Source organism: Phacochoerus africanus, chromosome X (genome assembly GCF_016906955.1).
Source record: "Phacochoerus africanus isolate WHEZ1 chromosome X, ROS_Pafr_v1, whole genome shotgun sequence".
NCBI classification, from domain to species: Eukaryota; Metazoa; Chordata; class Mammalia; order Artiodactyla; family Suidae; genus Phacochoerus; species Phacochoerus africanus.
This window is the reverse complement of record NC_062560.1, coordinates 36,227,158-36,247,436: the sequence shown is the minus strand read 5'-3', so window position 1 is coordinate 36,247,436 and position 20,279 is coordinate 36,227,158. Positions and strand designations below refer to the sequence as shown.

Sequence of the window (20,279 nt, the reverse complement as noted above, 5' to 3'; positions counted from 1 at the left end):
CTTAGAGAGCTGCCCAGTGATGCTGCCCTGTGCTCACAGGTTCTCTACTCTTATGACAATACTACCACAAACATCTCTCTCCCTACTGTTTTAGGTAAAGTCTCCTTCAAGAAATGCTAGGACTGCATCCTGCAGAAATGAGCCAAGAGGCTCAGATCTCAAGGGGCTTATGTGAGTATTTTTGCTCATGTCTGTGCCGAGGGTCCTCCCAGACCCAGATGGTGTTGGCAGTCTCCACTGCGGATTAACTTTGCTAGAACCCAAAGTGTGACTTATGTAGACGCTCTGGTAGAAGCTGACTGTGGTGATGACATTTAAGAGGCCATCCTGTAATAACGAAAATGATCTTGTGACGACAAGCTAGCTATTGGAAATGATGGTTGCCGGAAGCATTATCTCAAAAATTGGAATATACGTTCGCATTTGTCCCTGACATTTCCTGCGAGAGTCTTTAAAATATTTTTCTCTCAGTTGACTGTTTCAGTTGATTAGACTAAAAAAGATTTAGTCTTATGAGGCTGAATATCATAGACATTTGGGTGAAACCTCGTTTAGATGTTAATGCAGAATCTGACATGAGATACATGAGTCTTTGCCACTTAAATAGGATAAGGATAAAAGCATCCTCAAGTCTAAATTAGAGAAGTTTACAGTTCAATTAAGAAAGACCTATTTGTGATCCAGATGTCATGTTATTGATATTTAAATTAGAAGTATTAGAAATCAGCGCTAACGAACCTTGAAGATCAACTTTGCTTAGGGAGAAACTGACAAGAAAAGAGATACATGTATCTCATTCTAATAGAGCCCAAACTGTGGGGAACATGACACTGTCTGGGAAGCTTGGAAATTCTGCCTTACTTGGAAGACACATTGCTTAGGGTAGGAAAGAGTCTCATTTAACTTTAGCTTATGAGATGACCTTTTGTTGGTTGGTTGGTCTTTTTGGCGTTTTAGGGCTGTACCGGTGGCATATGGAGGTTTTCCAGGCTAGGGGTCCAATAGGAGCTGTAGCTGCTGGTCTACACCACAACCACAGCAACACCAGATCTGAGCCGCATCTGTGAGCTACACCACAGCCCATGGCAACGCTGGATCCTTACTTAACCCACTGAGCGAAGCCAGGGATCAAACCCGAGTCCTCATGGGTGCTAGTCGGGTTCAATAACCGCTAAGCCACGACAGGGATTCCGAGATGACCTTTTTAAAAGCCTTCCATTTTATCTCTAATTTCATATTGGCGCCAAGCCTTGATAATGCCTTCCTAGGTATATCCATTTCTAGATAAAGAATCCAAGGACAGGGGACACAGACTGTGACGAGTTGCTTTTCTGGTTTACAGAATGGTCTCCCAGGAGTTGAAACCTGGAAAGAATTTCCTGGGATCCAACCTTCCCAGAGTGGGCCAACAGGGCTGAACCTGTGCCTGTGTGGGGAGCTGAGAGCCCCCTTAAAGACCAGCCAAAGGCAACAAGAACCTTCACTCCATGCCCTGCGACAATGACGCTAGGGTGTAACGTGTAACATGGCACACAGACCGCACGCTATTCCTTCTGCATTACTAACTCCTTTCAGTTATTTCAGGTCCGAAATAAACATGTAATAGACGGACAAGGGAGGTTGTAGTTAGAAAGTGAAGCGATGGAATTCCCTGGTGGCCTAGTGGCTGCCACTGCCGTGGTCTGGGTCATTTCTGTGACTCAGGGTCAATCCCTATGGCTTAATGACATGCTTTTTCCTTTTCAGAGAAAGGACAATATAATACAAGGTGGTAGTGTTCAGTGAAATTCTGTTCAATGAATCTTAAGTGTGAGGGATACAAAGAATCTTTATCATTTGATTTACTACAACAAAAGCTGGTGTGTTTGACGGCTTTAAAATGTTTAGGGTTTCCTCAAAGAATCCATTTCCTTTCGAAAGACTTTTTAAAATGGAGGAGTTCCCGTTGTGGTGCAGGAGGTTAAGAACCTGACTACAGTGGCTTGGGTTGTGGCAGAGGCAAGGGTTTGATCCCTGGCCCAGTGCCGTGGGTTAAAGGACCTAGTGTTGCTGCAGCTGTGGCACAGGTTGCAGCTGCAGCTCGGAGTCACTCCCCTGGCCGGGGAACTTCCATTATGCTGTGGACACGGTCATAAATATTTTCATTTTTAAAATAAAATAAAATGGAGGAGACAGTCTCTATGAGGGAAGAACTCTGGGTACGAGGAAAAAGAAATTAAGAACAGGTAGAAATCTCAGTCAGATAATACTTTAGTCAATTATAATCACAACAAAATCCTGTTCTGGTGTCTTGTTTCTGAATAATTACCAAAAGCCAGTTGGAGGAGAGGCCGGTAGCCATTAAAAAAGCTTGGGTGGATTCAAAGTCAAGAGCAAGGAAGCCAGCTGCCCTCCCCCACAGACACCAAGGCAAGCAAGTGCTTAGGAGAACTGAGCTTTCAGTAACTAGATGGAACCAGCGCTTACTCTGTACGCAGTAGTTCAGATTCACTCAACTCTTGTTCTACCTGGGATGCTATGTTGCTTATCAAAAAAAGGTGCCGAGGTAGCCAAGGCCATCCATAGCCTGGTCCAATTAAGCTTTCCATCTCGCCTCTTGTAAACTAATTTCAATTTTCCTCTCTGAAAACCCTGAACGGTTTGTCTTCTAGCACCTGCAAAATTGCTTTACGCCTCTTTTCCTTTGCACTTCCTATTTCCTCTATTAGGCTCTTAGCGTTCTTCACCTGGCCAAATCCTCCTCCCTCCTTCAAATGGTTTAGGGATCATCCCCATGAAGCTTCCCTGAATGCCCTGGAAAGTTAAATGCCTGTCTTTGGTTTTTCCATAGCACACAGCTATCTTTTCTCGTGATACCCTATTGCCTTGAAATTATTTGTTCAGTCATCCCCATCTTCCCTGCCAAAGGGGAAGTTCATGAAGGGATGGAAAAGTAGCCATGCCTAAGAGCTTCCACATTTTCCACTAGGCTAATAATGTGGGCAGAACTGTGTGTGGAAGTTATCTGTATAAACATCATGAGCAACTCATCTATCTCTAGCCTCATTGATTCGCAGAAGAAAGGCCATTACTGGATCTTAGCAACAATGAGAATGTAGCATGGCACCCAATACACCTTACATAACAGTGAGTAAAAGACAAATATATTGGAGGAGGGAAATGTGCTCCATTTAGTTCGGAGAAACAGAACCTTCTAGGACAGTGAATCTTTGGCAAACAATTAGACAAATGACAACACAACACAGAGGTGGCTTCGTGCTTCCAATCATTTGCCCACAAGAATGAGGCATGTTAAGAAGCCAGTTGAGAGTCAACCTAAGTGTCAAGGGTCTGGCTGAGTCTCCATACTATCTCACGTTATTGACATTATAATAAGGAAAGTTACACGTACATAAAGAAAACATAAACCAGGGGCTGAGCCTCTGGCAGTCAGACACACTGCACCTTTGGAGGAGGTCTGAGCGCAGTTAGGGAAGGATGTTGCAGCGGACACCGGTGCCCCAGCCCATTTCCCCTCCACACTCACCTCGAGCCACAGAATCCTGCTTACTACGAAGAACCACAACTCTACACCCGAGGACTTGTCTGGGTCACAAGAGCACAGAGCTCCTGTGCGCAGAACAAGTCCAAAGTGCCGGAGAATTACTGCCCTCGAATGAGCCTTCAACCAAGGATGAACAGGGAGTAGGTCTGTAAACACCCCAGATCCCTGATCTCTTAAACGGATAACTTTGAGATGGGTTCTAGAGTGTCTCCTACAGTTGTCCAATTTTAGTTGCCCGCAGTGGTATCTGGCTTAATGGCACATCCTGCCGGGTTCCGTTCCCTTCCCTGGCTCTCTTCCTCACTCCCCGATCTGTGTTTTTTCCAAGACCACATCCTAAATGAGTTGCTTCTGATTCCTTATATCAGGGTTTGCTTCTGCAGGAATCCAAATCAAGATAGGTATGTATGGCGGGCAAAGGATGTGGTAGAAAGGGATGGAATGAATTATAAATATAACCTTCTCACTGAAGAAGTACGTGCCAACCCCGGATCTCATGTAACTCCCAGTGATAAGGTCAAGAGTTTGGGTAAATTACATACTCTCGTGACGCCACGTTTCCTCGCCTGTTCCATTATGGGTCCATCACGTCACAGAAGTAAGGTTCATTCTTCTCAGGCCACCATGGTTTTGTGAATCGTGATAGGCTGAGAATATGTGTGAAGCTTGTGGCTTTGATTGCCCACCCCTGCCCCGCCCCCGCTGCCACTGAGAAGTGCTAAGCTCACCCAAAATAGGTTAAAATAGGCAAAAAGAGGAATTAGCCCTGGACAAATTAAGCAAAAGCACAGGAAAGAGGTGAAAGTAATTTTCCTTTGGAGCACAATCCTTAGAGACTTATCTTTTATTTTGGTGGTTTTTGTTGTTTGAGCTCTGCACTCACAACATATGGAAGTTCCCGGGCTAAGGGGCGCACTGGAGCTGCAGCTGGCAGCCAACACCACAGGCACAGCCACACCAGATCCAAGCTGCATCTGCAACCTACATTGCAGTTTACAGCCATGATGGATCCTTAACCTACTGATCGAGGCCAGGCTCGAACCTGAATCCTCTTGGGACACTACGTCGGGTTCTTAACCTGCTGAGCCAGCCTTTATTCTTTTGAGTCACAAAACGATCGCAGCTTTATTACTTTTAGAGATGCACTGTAAGTGTGAACAAATTTTTAAAGCCTAGTAAGGGAATGAGTTTGCTAAGCACATTACAAACTAGTTACATAGTTTTTCTCTAACACCAAACAAACCCATATGGATTTTGTGAAAGGGGCCCTGACTCAAGAGCTGAAACACTCCCACGTTGCCATATTCCAATTAGTAGGCAGAGGATGCTGCGTAATCGCCATCTGAATGGCAAAGATAGCAATGAAAATGACCTTCGGGACAGGAAGATGACTTCTGATGAAAAAAGGCTGTGTTGTGAAAGGACAGAATGCGGTTCATAAACTCATTTTGCCCAGAATAAAAGATGTGAGGAAAGAACGATGTTTTCCATCATGAAGGTACCACACACGCAGCGGAGGGGCTGCTGTGAATGGTGTGCCAACCAAGGGCAGCTTGCAAAGCTTCACAGAGATGGTGACAGTCAGTCCCGGGCCTCCTAGAGAGCAATTAAGGACAACTGGATAAAACCGGAATGTGTCCGGGCAGGGGGTGGAGGTGAAGGATGTGAGGAAGCAGTTGGTTATCAGAGCGTACAGGTTCCCCTGGTTAAATGCTGGCTGTAGTCTCTACGGTCAAGAGAGAAATGCTGCTGAGAAACCCAGCAGCATCCTTCATCCATATTTTATGGAACAGAATGAATTTTCAGTTCCAAGTGCTACTTTTCCTTTCTGTTTTTCAGGGGACAGCACTGCTGTCCTAGGCAGATCCTTTCAGATCCCTTGTACCAGGCTCCACACAGCCGTCTCTAGCTTCTGGGTGTTTCTCCACTGACTGCTTGGACTGATGACCTTCAGAGGTTTGCCTTTAGTACTGAAAGCCAAAACATGTCGTGAGGTGTATCTGATCCCCAGTTCAATCTGAATTTCAGATAAATAATGGCGAATTTGTTTTAGTACAAAAATACACTAACATTTATATAGTATGTAAATGAAAATAAGATTTCATGGAATATGCTTTTTAAAAGTGCTTTATCTGGAGCTCCTGCTGTGGTGCATTGGGTTAGGAATCTGAATGCAGCAGCTCAGGTCATTGCAGAGGTGTGGGTTCTATCCCCAGCCCAGTGCATTGGTTAAAGGATCTGGTGTTGCTGCAGGATAGGTCAGAGCTGTGGCTCAGATTTAATCCCTGGCCTGGGAACTTCCATGTGCTGTGGGTGCTGCCCCCCCCCCTTTTTTTAAAGGGTTCTTTATCTGAGAACCTGAGCATCCTCTATCTTTATTTGCCAAATCTAGAAATCCTATCTAAGGGAACCTATGGTCAATGGCTGATTGGCACAGAAGTGCAATGGGACAGCTCCTCAAAATGGAAAAACCCAGAGACAGATGATGCTCCATAATCCCTTGCAGGACCCAAGCTAAGCGCTCAAACTCAGACCTCACCGGAGCTGGCATATTGCTCATCTTCCTCTTTATTCTACTTTTCTTATTCCCTTACTGGATGCTCCTGGAACCATTTCCATTAATAAATTACTCCCTTAGGAATCCCTGTCCGAGGCTTTGTTTTGGGGAGGCCATGACAGACAAGTCACAAATCACGCAGCAACCTTGACGATGCATCACAATATGAAAGGGACTGGGAAGCACTGGCTTGAAGAGCATTTTGTTTATTTATTATGGTTCATATTTATATTATCTTAAAAAAAAAAAAAAAGCTCATCGGCCTCAGGTGTCAAGTCCATAGCAACCAGGGAAGGGCCATTTGTCATGTTCCTCAGAGAGGCTGCTGAGCCCTGCCTGACCCATTCGTACATTTCCCTGCTTTGAAACTACTGGAAAGAAAGAAAGTCTAAGCAGGCATCTGCTAAAACCTCATTTCCAACACTGATATGAGTTTTCAAAAAGAACACCCAAGCCCAGCTGCTCCAGGAAAAGAGCAATGAACTATGAAGAAATCTGCACCGTGGAGGAGAAAGGGGAATTAATTGCGAAGCGAGGCCAGGGAATAGACCAAGGAGACCGGACTCTTGCAATTCCCTTTTGGGGAATTTGCTATCCCATATTCCAAATGAGGGAGAGGGGAGGCTGCAGTTCTGCTTGCAGAACCCAAGGAGAGAAGAAAAGCCTGCCCATTGCACTACTTGGCTTTGCAGAATTACTGCAGCTCCAGGCAAACAAGAAGGAATTAACATCTCTAAGTGATAGGAGGGAAGACAGGATGGGCCACATCCTGCCCCAACTTTCTAAGGAATAATTTGGGGATAAGTCACCTCAAGGTGGCAATCCATTAATGAGTCATTGTGATAAATACATGTTCTGGGAAAAGGACATTTTGCTCCACGGATCTCCCAAACATTTTGATTCTCGTTCTTAATGGGAAAACATTGTTCTGGGCTTGCTTAAGCCAAAGCACCCCTGATTGCTATATTCTATCAGTAAACCATTTAGCGTATTTATAATTTAAAAGATAAAGTATACCTATGGGTGACCTTCCAGAAATCCCAGCAAGAAATCCTTGGTCAATATACCAGTATTGGTTAAAACATGTCTATACGGCTTTATAGCTTTACCTGCGTGGGTCCTCTTATACAGGGATTTTTTTTTCAACAGTACATAATACAGCAGCACATGATCCACAGATGAGTGAATCCTTGGAGGTGGAACTGCGGATACAGAGGCACCACTGATAGGGAGGGCTGGCTGTAAAGTTACAAGTGGATTTTTAACTGGGTAAAGTCAGGGGAGGGTTCAGCACCTGTAATCCTTGCATTATTCAAGGGCTAAGTGTATTTACACCCAGCAGTAGACAAGACGCAAGGAATAAATCCAGGCAGATAGATTCTGGAAGAATGGTACCAATACTTTGATGCTGGAGAGCATGCCCCTTATTCTGGTTGAGCAACTCTAAGACAAATTAAAATAGAATAGCTTAATTTTGTTTGTTGGGCCAGGACACTTTGTGTTTTTAACAGGGGACTCCATCATATCTATCTATCTATCTATATATATCTGATGTCCCTTTTAAATGCTAATCTGAAATATGAGCCAAGATGGTTCATCCACAGAGTTCCAACGAGGTTGAGCAAAAACAGCAATGCAAAGCCGACTGCTTACCATTTCTAAATAATTTGGATCACTGCCTAAAAGATAAGAATTCAACAATCAAAACTGAAAATAAGATTTCCTATACAAAGCTTCTGTGGCCCTTCGCTGGTTGCTATGGACTTGACACATGAGGCCGATGAGCTTTTGTTTTAAGAGTATATAAATATGGAGTTCCTGTTGTGGCGCAGTGGTTAACAAATCCGACTAGGAACCATGAGGTTGAGGGTTCGATCCCTGGCCTTGCTCAGTGGGTTAAGGATCCGGTGTTGCCGTGAGCTGTGGTGTAGGTCGCAGAGGCGGCTCAGATCCCGCGTGGCTGTGGTTGTGGTGAAGGCCGGCGGCTACAGCTCTGATTGGACCCCTGGCCTGGGAACCTCCATATGCTGCAGGTGCGGCCCTAGAAAAGGCAAGAAGACAAAAAAAAAAAAGCATATAAATAGGAACCATAATAAACAGAATGCTCTTCAAGGCAGTGCTTCCCAATCCCTTTCATGTTGTGATGCATCGTCAAGGTGGTGTGTGATTTGTGACTTGTCAGTCATGGCCTCCCCAAAACAAAGGACAGGGGTCTGGCCCAGGGGAAGTCAAAGGAAACTAGTTCAAGGACAAATGCAACCAGGACTTAATTTTTTTAATTATAAAAGAAATATATCCACATCCTTGAAAACTTGGAAAACAATGCACACAGTGATAATCTTGTGATAATGGAAGAGAAATGATTTATTTTATGCTTATGTTTTCCTCTGCAGTGTTACGTAAAGGGACATTAGTTTGCAGGCCTGCTATCGGGGGAAAAAGGTACAGGTATGCAGAATACCGGTGCTCTCAGTAAAACACGAGGGTAGATACATTTTTCTCATCGTTGCCTTTATATAATACACCAATCATAGAAATGAGCCTTGACTTATGCCCCAACAGGATAAAGAAAATCAAGCCTGACATGAAATGACTGTGCTCTTGGCTATCCTTTCTCTGTCTCTTCATTTTTCTTTACTAGGTGATAGGTCTATGTGGACAAGTTCTGAAGACCTGGCCCGCTGATAATAAATTAGAGGTGCCAAAACTAGAAAGAAGTAGAGTTTATGGAAATTCTTTGAGGCAATTCAGGAGTTCCCGTCGTGGCGCAGTGGTTAACGAATCCGACTAGGAACCATGAGGTGGCGGGTTAGGTCCCTGCCCTTGCTCAGTGGGTTAACGATCCGGTGTTGCCGTGAGCTGTGGCGTAGGTTGCAGATGCGGCGCGGATCCCGTGTTGCTATGGCTCTGGCGTAGGCCGGTGGCTGTGGCTCCAATTTGACCCCTAGCCTGGGAACCTCCATATGCTGCGGGAGTGGCCCAAGAAATAGCAAAAAGACAAAAAAAAAAATTCTTTGAGGCAATTCAAATGAAATTAGGATTAATGTTTTAAAAGCTGCCAGGAATGTATATGACACTTAGAAGTTTCTTTTTTAGGATCTGAAACAGACCAAGATCAAGCAATCAATGAAAATAATTTATTTTCCCCAGATCTCTCCATTGCAACTGCAGGCCGGAGTCCCAAACCATCAAGCATACAGGTAACACGGATGACTTCAATAGCTGAAATTCCAGAAGAAGGGTAAGCGCTTTGCATTTCAACTAAAATATATTCCCCTGGGCTTTTCATATTATATGTTAGCAGGTCTCTAAAAGGGAAGACTTGATAGGTACCTAGGAACACTGTTTGGATGGAAACACATCAGCCTTATCCGCAGGCTATCTGACTGGCCAATCTGTATGGGTCTTACCTGTCTGAACCGGGGGCTGACCTTAAACTCCGAAAATTTTGGCTGTCTAGGTCCAAGCTGTAGCTCCGCCCACTTTCAGCTTTTGGCGTTATGATTTCGCCTCTGGTTGCTGATCTGAACTTGCTAAGAAGAAATCTGAAATTACATATGAAAAAGCAAGGTAAGGAAGAAAGCATTTCAACATAGCACTTCATGAATACCATCTCTCGTGCTTTCAACAGTAATTCTTCAGGGAAGCCAACCCGGGGCTGAGAACTGCTGGGGCACACCCCGTGCCTCTGCAGCAGAGTGTCAAAGAAAACCACCACTGACTTTGGGAACTCCACCACTCTCACCTGAGGATGGAGAAGCACTGCCTGGGCTGAGCCTGTTTAGGGGATGCTGGGAAGACGGAGCTTGAACTCACGTCGCGCAGAGAGGGGAATGAGGATGCTTCTCTGGGACAAATCAAGGGAGCAACTTCTTAGACGGCAGCTTCATGAGAGCATTCCTGCTAGTCTCCGGAGCTTAGAGCGGCACCTGGCACGGACCACAACCCAGCCGATTCTTGGGGCATAAGTGACTGCACCCATGTCCCTGGGGTAATATGTCTGAACAGTGGAATGGCACATAGCAGAATGAAATGCAATCGCCTTCTCCTTTCACGACATTATTTGGAACGTGCGCCAAAAGAGCTTTTTGGAAACCAAGATTCAAGTCACGACCCAGGCTACTGCAGACCCCAAAATGTAGTTCTTTCCAAAGTCAGTTGAATAAAAAGACCAAAGCTATATTCTTTGCGTGATGGTATTGGGAGAGACCAGATCATTTATTTCACAGCTATGGTTTTCTCAGGTGGGGGGAAGGCATTGCAAAGGTTCTGAGACGATCTTAATAGAATCTGCCAAGCTGTCTCTGTTTCTAACACCCTTGGAAGGGTGTCTCGTCAAAGTGACAGAAGCTTTAATCTAACTGGAAAATTACATTTTTTGGTGAGAATAGAATTTAGTATAATGTCAATTTATGCTGCTTTGAGAACCACCCTGCATGCATCCTGACCGCTGCACTTCCATCTCCGGTGGGTGCTCCCGCTGGAATCATTTTTCCTCCTTTTGGTCATCCTGGACCCCATCCATCTGTCAAGCCCTCATTAAGTCCCAATTAGAATTTGATGTCTTTCCCAATGGCCCCCATGCACTCCCCATGTTGATTATTTAAGCCACTTATTTAATATTTAATTATGTACTTCCGCACTGTATCCCCATAGTTAATTAACTCCTTGACTTGTTTTAGAAAGGCTTTCAGGGAGTTCCCATTGTGGCTCAGAGCGTTAAGAACCCAACGTAGTGTCCGTGAGGATGCAGGATCGATCCCTGGCCTCGCTCAGTGGGTTAAGGATCCAGTGTTGCAGGTTGGAGATGCAGCTTGGTTCCAATGTGGCTGTGGCAGTGGCCAGCAGCTGGAGCTCTGATTCAACCCCAGCCCAGGAATTTCCACATGCCACGGGTGCAGCTATTACCAAAAAAAAAAAAAAAAAAAAAAAAAAAGAAAAAAGAAAAGCCTTCAGGCAGCCTATCTTGTCATCTTAGAGTTTCCTAAAAATCCTTCTATATGTATTAACTTTTCAGGTGTGGACTCCTGAACTTTTTTCTCCCTGACTGGGTATTACATTCCTTGAAGACACAACCATCAAATCCCAGGGGTTTTTTTTGGCTTTTTGCAATTTCTTGAGCCGCTCCCATGGCATATGGAGGTTCCCAGGCTAGGGGTCGAATCTAAGCTGTAGCCACCGGCCTACACCAGAGCCACAGCAACGCGGGATCTGAGATGCATCTGCGACCTATACCACAGCTCACGGCAACGCCGGATCCTTAACCCACTGAGCAAGGCCAGGAATCGAACCCGCAACTTCATGGTTCCTAGAGGAACTCCCCAAATCCCAGTTTTGAGTTCCAACAGAGCTCAGTCTAGCAGTATGACTGTTTTGACAACTCAGGGTGTACACAATTCATTCTTGCTGTTCAGCTCTTTACCGACTGCCAGCTCCATGCCCACCATTCTGCAACCTGCATAGTGACGCCTAGCCCATGGTCTGCAAACTAGAGCTCCCAGAAGCACTTGTGGGCCCTGAGTTAAAGTCGATCAGACCACTGAGGATTGTTCTTGATGGGCCAGGCACCATGGTGGCTGCTACAACACAAAAGCAAAAAAGACACGGGTTCGGCACTTGAAGAGCTTCCAATTAAGCATGAGTGGACACTGAGAGAGACCCATTCGTTTACTTTATATTCCTGTGTAAGAAGGGGCTTGGCATCAGAGCGCAATGGAAAGATGGATGCAAAGGTCACGGCACTGTGGGAGCCCGCAGGAGTGACAATGGATTTGGAGGCGCCACCCATAGGATGTATTGCTCACTCTAGGCCATCTTTCCCATTCATCTCCGATAACTAGGACATGGTGTTTGAGTCAAAGGACATTTAGGTTTCATTCCCACTTTGAGTTTGAGAGTCTTTTTTTTTTCGTCATGCCCATGACATGCAGACATTTCTGGGCCAGGGATCAAACCCAAGCCACAGCAGTGGCAACTCCGGATCCTCAACCACTAGGACACCAGGGAACTCCAGTGCAAGATTCTTTAAAAAAAAAAAAAAAAAAAAAAAAGAATAACAACAAACAAAACCAGAAGGAGGAGTTCCTACTGTGGTACAGTAGGTTAAGAATCTAACTGCAGCGGCTTGGATAGCTGTGGAGACATGGGTTCAATCCCCCGCCCAGTGGGTTAAAGGATCCAGCAATGCTGTAGCTGTGGCACAGGTTACAGCTCTGGCTCGGGTTCGCTCCCTGGCCTAGGAACTTCCATATGCCATGAGTGAAGCTATAAAAAATAATAAAATATAAATGAATGAATGAATAAGTAAATAACTAACCAGGAATTCCCTGGTGGCCTAGTGGTTAAGGATCCAGTGTTGGCAACGCTGTGGCTCGGGTTCAATTCCTGGCCTGGAAACTTCCACAGGCCCCAGGTACAGCCAAAAAAAACCCACAAAAAAACCACCAAAAAACCAAAGAGATTTTCTGCAGAGACGGATGAAGGCTCCAGCACTGGCAGCCCCTCTCGGTGGCTTCCCCTGTGAGTGAAGCCTGGCTACCAGGAAAGGCCCATCAAGTGGGCCTGAGACGCGAAGACTGCAACAGGCAGGGCTGGGAAGCAACACTTCGCCTGCTGATCCTTATAACCTGCATTTGGGGGCCCACGACGCTCCCTTGACGGAAGCTTCTTGCTTCCCCGTGTGCCCCCCACTCTTACTCATAGCATTGGACACATACATTTCTTGGCTTTTGCAATTAAGCTAGTGAGGTGGCCAAACGATCGCTTCCTTCAGGAGGACTGCATTTGAAAAAGGGGACACAGTGTGTTAAGCCCAATGAATAGATCTTCGATTGCCGTGTTTCATATATCAGCACTTCGGCTGGGTGGGGGCAGGGCCATTGACATGCTCCGACAGAGACAGATGTCACCTCTTTATAGACATGACTGGCCCTATCAGGAAACCTTCTACCCAGAAGTACAAGGAACCACTTGGTACACGATCAGATATGTCAGGAGTTCCCTGGTTGCCTGGCGGTGTTAAGGATTTGGTGGTGTCACTGCTGTGGAGCAGGTTCGAACCCTGGCCAGGGCACTTTTGCGTGCCAGGAGCACGGCCAAAAAAAAAAATAGGAAAAAATATCAGATATGTCAAATGAAAAAAAACATCTTACAGGTCAGAGGAGACCTTTATCTACTAAAACTGCATATCCTGAAGGGAATGTTACTTCGGGCAAGCCTCTGACCTTCTCTGAGTCACTTAACTGATATTCAATCTGAAAAACTAAGGAGTCTCAGTGCGCAGGTGGCTGGAATAAAGATCACAGAGTCCCTTGCAAAGTTTGTCTTACCCTCTTTTCCTGGGTCCGTCGTGGCTGGCCTTGTGCCCAGCAGAAGGCGAAGTGTCGGACTTTTCTGCCTTCTGGCGCGTTTGCTCTTGGCTTTGTGTTTCTTCAGCTCCTCATTAAAAACAAGCAGAAGACAAACAGACATACAAAATGGCCCCAAATAGAGCAATTTTCTCTTTTTCATTTACGTGCGTACATTAGCACAGGAGAGACAAGTCTAAACACTCGGCAACGGCGTTCCCATCCCAAGTTTCCCAGTCACACAGTTCCGTCTCCTCTGTGAAGTGTTCCAGAATTAAATGAGGACTAGGATAGGGACTCATCTGTGCGAGGTTTGCTGAGATAAGCTTTCTAGAGGTGATTGCGATGGAGAAACATCTTCCTGCGACAGATATTTTTAGCGCGGAGGAGCCTGGGTTCATGACGACGTCCAGTCCCCAGAGGCTGAATACTAGTGGGGGATTCTAGAAATGAAGGTCTGGTTTTGGAACACAAATGCCAGATTTCCTGGGAGGGGGAGCCCCTGGTGCATAGATCCTGTGCATAGACGGGTGAGACAGTCTACACCCTCAAAGGTGCTAAGGCTTTGGTGGAGGAAGCAGCCATAGCTAACGGCTTACTTCTTTCTTTTTTTTCCCCTGCTTTTTAGGGCCACACCCAAAGCATACAGAAGTTTCCAGGCAAGGGATCAAACTGGAGCTGCAGCTGTCGGCCTACGCCACAGTCACAGCAACTCGGGATCCGAGCTGTGTCTGCGACCTTACGCCACGGCTCATGGCAATGCCAGATCCTTAATCCACTGAGCGAGGCTAGGGATCGAACCCAAGTCCTCATGGATACTAGTCAGGTTCCTAACCTGCTGAGCCACAATGGGAACTCCCCTAACTGCTTACGTCTAACTCCACTCCGCCCCTCTGTGGCATCCCACCTGATGGGACCTATCTGGGAAAGCCCATCCTTGTCAGTGCGATACCCAGAAGTAGCAGTGGAATCAGTTCCAAGCCTCCCAGTCCTTCCCACCAGACCTAAAAATAAGGACATTTGTCTTCAGTACACGAAAGACGAGATACCTGAGGAATAGACCAAAAGATGCCTGTTCCACTTTTACTACAGCATACATAAGAAATACGATCCTAAAAACTGAAAGCCTTCTCACTCAAATCTGGAACAAGACAGGGATGCCCACTCTCACCACTGCTATTCAACATAGTTTTGGAAGGCCTAGCCACAGCAATTAGACAAACAAAAGAAATAAAAGGCATCCATATAGGAAGAGAAGAGATAAAACTGTCACTGTATGCAGATGACATGATACTATACATAGAAAACCCTAAGGACTCAACCCCAAAACTACTTGAACTGATTAATAAATTCAGCAAAGTAGCAGGATATAAGATTAACATTCAGAAGTCAGTTGCATTTCTCTATACCAGCAATGAAATATTAGAAAAGGAATACAAAAATACGATACCTTTTAAAATTGCACCTCACAAAATCAAATACCTCGGAATACACCTGACCAAGGAGGTAAAGGACCTATATGCCGAGAACTATAAAACTTTCATCAAAGAAATCAAAGAAGATGTAAAGAAATGGAAAGATATTCCATGTTCCTGGATTGGGAAAATCAATATTGTAAAAATGGCCATATTACCCAGAGCAATCTACAGATTCAATGCAATCCCTATCAAACTACCCAGGACATTTTTCACAGAACTAGAACAAACAATCCAAACATTTATATGGAATCACAAAAGACCCAGAATCGCCAGAGCAATCCTGAGAAACAAAAACCAAGCAGGAGGCATAACTCTCCCAGACTTCAAGAAATACTACAAAGCCACAGTCATCAAAACAGTGTAGTACTGGTATCAAAACAGACACACAGACCAATGGAACAGAACAGAGAACCCAGAAATAAACCCGGACACCTATGGTCAATTAATCTTTGACAAGGGAGGCAAGAACATCAAATGGGAAAAAGAAAGTCTATTCATCAAGCATTGCTGGGAAACCTGGACAGCTGCATGCAAAGCAATGAAACTAGAACACACCCTCACACCATGCACAAAAATACACTCAAAATGGCTGAAAGACTTAAATATACGACAGGACACTATCAAACTCCTAGAAGAAAACAGAGGCAAAACACTCTCTGACATCAACATCATGAATATTTTCTCAGGTCAGTCTCCCAAAGCAATCGAAATTAGAGCAAAAATAAACCCATGGGACCTCATCAAACTGAAAAGCTTTGGCACAGCAAAGGAAACCCAAAAGAAAACAAAAAGACAACTTACAGAATGGGAGAAAACAGTTTCAAATGATGCAACCGACAAGGGCTTAATCTCTAGAATATATAAACAACTTATACAACCCAACAGCAAAAAAGCCAATCACCCAACAGAAAAATGGGCAAAAGACCTGAATAGACATTTCTCCAAAGAAGATATATAGATGGCCAGCAAACACATGAAAAAATGCTCAACATCGCTGGTTATAAGAGAAATGCAAATCAAAACTACCATGAGATATCACCTCACACCAGTCAGAATGGCCATCATTCATAAGTCCACAAATAACAAGTGCTGGAGGGGGTGTGGAGAAAAGGGAACCCTCCTGCACTGCTGGTGGGAATGTAAACTGGTACAGCCACTATGGAGAACAGTTTGGAGATACCTTAGAAACCTATACATAGAACTTCCATATGACCCTGCAATCCCACTCTTGGGCATCTATCCGGACCAAACTCTACTTAAAAGAGACACGTGCACCCGCATGTTCATTGCAGCACTGTTCACAATAGCCAGGACATGGAAACCACCCAAATGTCCACCGACAGAGGATTGGATTCGGAAGATGTGGTGTATATACACAATGGAATACTACTCAGCCATAAAAAAGAATGACATCATGCCATTTGCAGCAACATGGATGGAACTAGAGAATCTCATACTGAGTGAAATGAGCCAGAAAGACAAAGACAAATACCATATGATATCACTTATAACTGGAATCTAATATCCAGCACAAATGAACATCTCCTCAGAAAAGAAAATCATGGACTTGGAGAAGAGACTTGTGGCTGCCTGATGGGAGGGGGAGGGGGAGGGAGTGGGAGGGATCTGGAGCTTGGGCTTATCAGATACAATTTAGAATAGATTTACAAGGAGATGCTGCTGAATAGCATTGAGAACTTTGTCTAGATACTCATGTTGCAACAGAAGAAAGGCTGGGGGAAAAATGTAATTGTAATGTATACATGTAAGGATAACCTGACCCCCTTGCTGTAACAGTGGGAAAATAAAAAAATTATAAAAAAAAAAAAAAAGAAAAAGAAATACGATCCTAAACATCAGTTTCACTCAATATTTAACCAATTAAGTTACAGTCTGAATGTACAGAATAGCATTCTCAAGGTGGGGTTTTTTTATGTTTTGTTTTTTTTTTTTTTGGTCTTTTTGCCATTTCTTGGGCCACTCCTGTGGCATATGGAGGTTCCCAGGCTAGGGGTCTCATCGGAGCTGTAGCTGCCAGCCTATGTCACAGCCACAGCCACGCGGGATCCAAGCCGCATCTGCGACCTACACCACAGCTCACGGCAACAGCCGGATCATTAACCCACTGAGCAGGGGCAGGGATCGAATCCGCAACATCATGGTTCCTAGTCGGATTCGTTAACCACTGCACCACGATGGGAACTCCCAGAAAAGGTTAACATTTAAATGAAACCTGAAATATAGCCTGTTGAAAAATCAAGGATTGCTTTCACAACGTGAAAAATGCAATTCATCTGTTTTATGTTCCTTTCTTAACTGTTCAGTAAAATATTGAAAGTGCATTCTGGAAAAGAACTGTCTGTGATGAAGATAAATGCCTTCTCTGAAAATCTCAACATGTCAGATATATGAAAAATCACTGTGGATTTGATTTTCTTCTGACTTCCTCTTCCCTTGTATGAACTGTGTATTTTTTTATAATGATTTTAATTTTAGCTGGTTTACAGTGTTCTGTCAATTTCTACTGTACAGCAAAGTGACCCGGTCACACACACACATATACCTTCTTTGTCTCACCTTATCCTCCATCATGGTCCATCATTAGTGACTAGATATAGTTCCCTGTGCTCGACAGTGGGATCTCACTGCTTCTCCACCCCAAAGGCAATCGTTTGCATCTCCGAACCCCAAACCCCCAGTCCCTCCCCTCTCCCTCCCCCTCCCCCCTGGTAACCACAAGCCTTGAACGGCAGATACAGATTTCATGCTATTTGAGTCTTGAAATGACCTAAGGGATTCAGCAAATTCAACTCTGCTCATATGCTACATAACATAGGGAGGTTATTTAGCCCACGAAGGTCAAGATTAAAACAGTTCTGCTTTCCTTACCCGGACTTCTTCTTAAGATGGACTGTCGGACAACATCAGTGCCCAGGACATTGACTTGCTTGAAACGCTTTGCTTTTTCTTCAAAAAACCATTCGCCAGTTACAATCCTTAGCTGCCTACTCAAGGGAGAAGAGAACAGTAAGAAAACTTGGCCAAAGGACAAACTCTCAAAAATCCCGAATTAAGTAAAAGATAGCCAGGTATCTATAGAGTCCATCTCCATCTTTGGAGTATTTGATGGTGATTATAATGGCTACTATTAGTTGAATAGGTACTAGGTACTAGGTACTTGCTCACTGTTTTTCGTACTTAATATATTTTTTCCACATAACAAGCCCTCGTGAACATTATCATCCCCATTTTAGAGACGAAGAAACTGAGACTTAGAGCAAGAAAATGATGTGCCACACAGGTAAAGCCGGGATCCAATCCCAAGCAGTCTGGTCTATGGCTCAAGTTCTTAACCACTGCATTAGTGGGTAGATAATCTGTAGTGGAAACAATGGGGAACAAATGAAGATTTTGAATTATAAAGGGGCCATGATCAGACTCTATTTTAGGGTGACGTCGTGATGTACCATGGTGACTGGGTTAGAGTAAAGAGAGAATGGGGCAAAGAGACCGGTTGGCCATGGCAACAGTCCGGGAGAGGGATGGCAAGACCCAAGCCAGGGCAATGGCAAGACTAACAGAGAGGAGGAGCTAAATTAAAAATATGGGTGGTAGAAGGACCTGTCTGCCTTTCACAATCAATCGAATGTTGAAGGTGCAAAAGAAGGACCTTTGAACAATCACACCCATTTGCAATGATTACACAAACCCTTTATCCCAGTTACACAGGCCTAGTTACCATTCTTACAACATGGCCCGTGTTCATGAACTACTACTGTCCCAACCCCTCTATGGAGGATTGTAATAGAAGATGAGGTTGAAAGATAGGATTGGGTCACATAATGGAAATCTTTGAATGTCATGCTAAGGAGTTGGAATGCCATTTGGCAAGTAAGGGGGACTCTGGCAGTGTTTTCTAAATTTCAGGTTGGATCACATAACCTCGGAAACACTGCAATGGAGAGAAACCAGAAGCAGGCAGGCCAATGAGGAAGTTATTGCAACAGATACCATAGGAAACGATGAAGATGGATAGCAAGGGAGTGAGGAGTGAAAAGAAAGATAAAGATACTTTAGGGCACTGAGGATGAGAATCAGCAAGATCGGTGATGAGTCTGACGTGGTGGCTGAAGAAAAGCAGCTTAGAGTCAAATAGAGCTTTCTAGTCCATGAGATTCAGTAACTGATTCGACTGTGAAATTAATAAGTGGATCTTAAATAGTAAAAAAAAAAAAAAATTCACTCCGGAAAAATAGGTCAGTTTTTCTCTGCAGCTTCCAGCTTACACCACAGCCACAGGCACGTGGGATCCGAGCCACATCTGTGACCTACGTCACACCTCACGGCAACACTGGATCCTTAACCCACAGAGCGAGGCCAGGGATTGAACCCGTGTCCTTAAGGATACTAGTCAGGTTCGTTAACCGCTAAGCCCCAACTGGAACTCCTGAAATACTATTTCTGAACATAGGAAACAAAGGTAAGTTATCTATGAAATCCAGCTCAACTACTAGGGGAAAAAAGTGAAAATGTCATCCTTGGAGCAAATTATTCACAGAAGGACCATAGTATGTACCGCTCAGATTTACTCTCAAGTGGCTAGATTACCTGTTGAGAAGCAAGGATTACTGGATTAGTTCCAAAGCTATAAAAAATATACCAAACCTAAATACTTGGATGGGCTAAGTTATTGCTGGCTATATCTCAAGTGATCTATAGACTTATATATCATTGTTTATGTTGGAAATTTGGGTAGCAAATGTGCAATTATAAATTGTCAAGGTGCTGCCTCCAGATTCTTGTCCCTTAATTACTCAATCCAATGCCAATCTAGGTATTGCGGGGGCTTAGCTGTAGAGAGGGAACTGAAGTTACTCATCACCTGACCTTAAAATAGGGACATGGTCCTGGGTTATCTGGGTGGGCGCAAAGGAAGCAGTGAGAGGGGAGGATGTCAGAGAAGGGGAGGTGGTCAGATGCTGAGATGCTGCAGAAGGGGGACTTAGAAAGATTACAAACAAGAGACTCTGAGATGCAGAGGTCCACATGCATGGACCAGAGAGTGAGGGCTCTAGGAGCAAAGGCTGGCTCTTAACTAACAGCCAACAGGGAGATGGGAGCCTCAGTCCTACAGCCACAAGGAATGAGAACCTGCCCACTAAAATCGGAGTGGATTCTTCCCAGAACTCAGCTAGCTGACACCTTGATTTGTTGTGGCTCAGCAGATTAAGGACACAACGTTCTCTCTGTGAGGACACACGGGTTCGATCCCCGGCTTTGCTCGGTGGGTTAAGGATCCGGCGTTGCCGCAAGCTGCAGCATAGGTCACAGATGAGGTCTGGATCTGGCATGGC

At 44.7% G+C, this 20,279-nt stretch overlaps 1 protein-coding gene across 1 annotated transcript in view; it reads right to left on the bottom strand.

Moving 5' to 3' along the window:
• SYTL5 (synaptotagmin like 5) overlaps window positions 1-20,279 on the bottom strand; it is a 104,816-nt gene that overhangs the window by 44,998 nt on the left and 39,539 nt on the right. The window contains exons 3-5 of the mRNA XM_047765812.1: window positions 17,815-17,930; window positions 13,430-13,535; window positions 9,512-9,646 (exon numbers count right to left, since the gene is read on the bottom strand). Coding sequence (XP_047621768.1) covers window positions 9,512-9,646; window positions 13,430-13,535; window positions 17,815-17,930 — 357 coding nt within the window. The remainder of the gene's footprint in view (window positions 1-9,511; window positions 9,647-13,429; window positions 13,536-17,814; window positions 17,931-20,279) is intronic.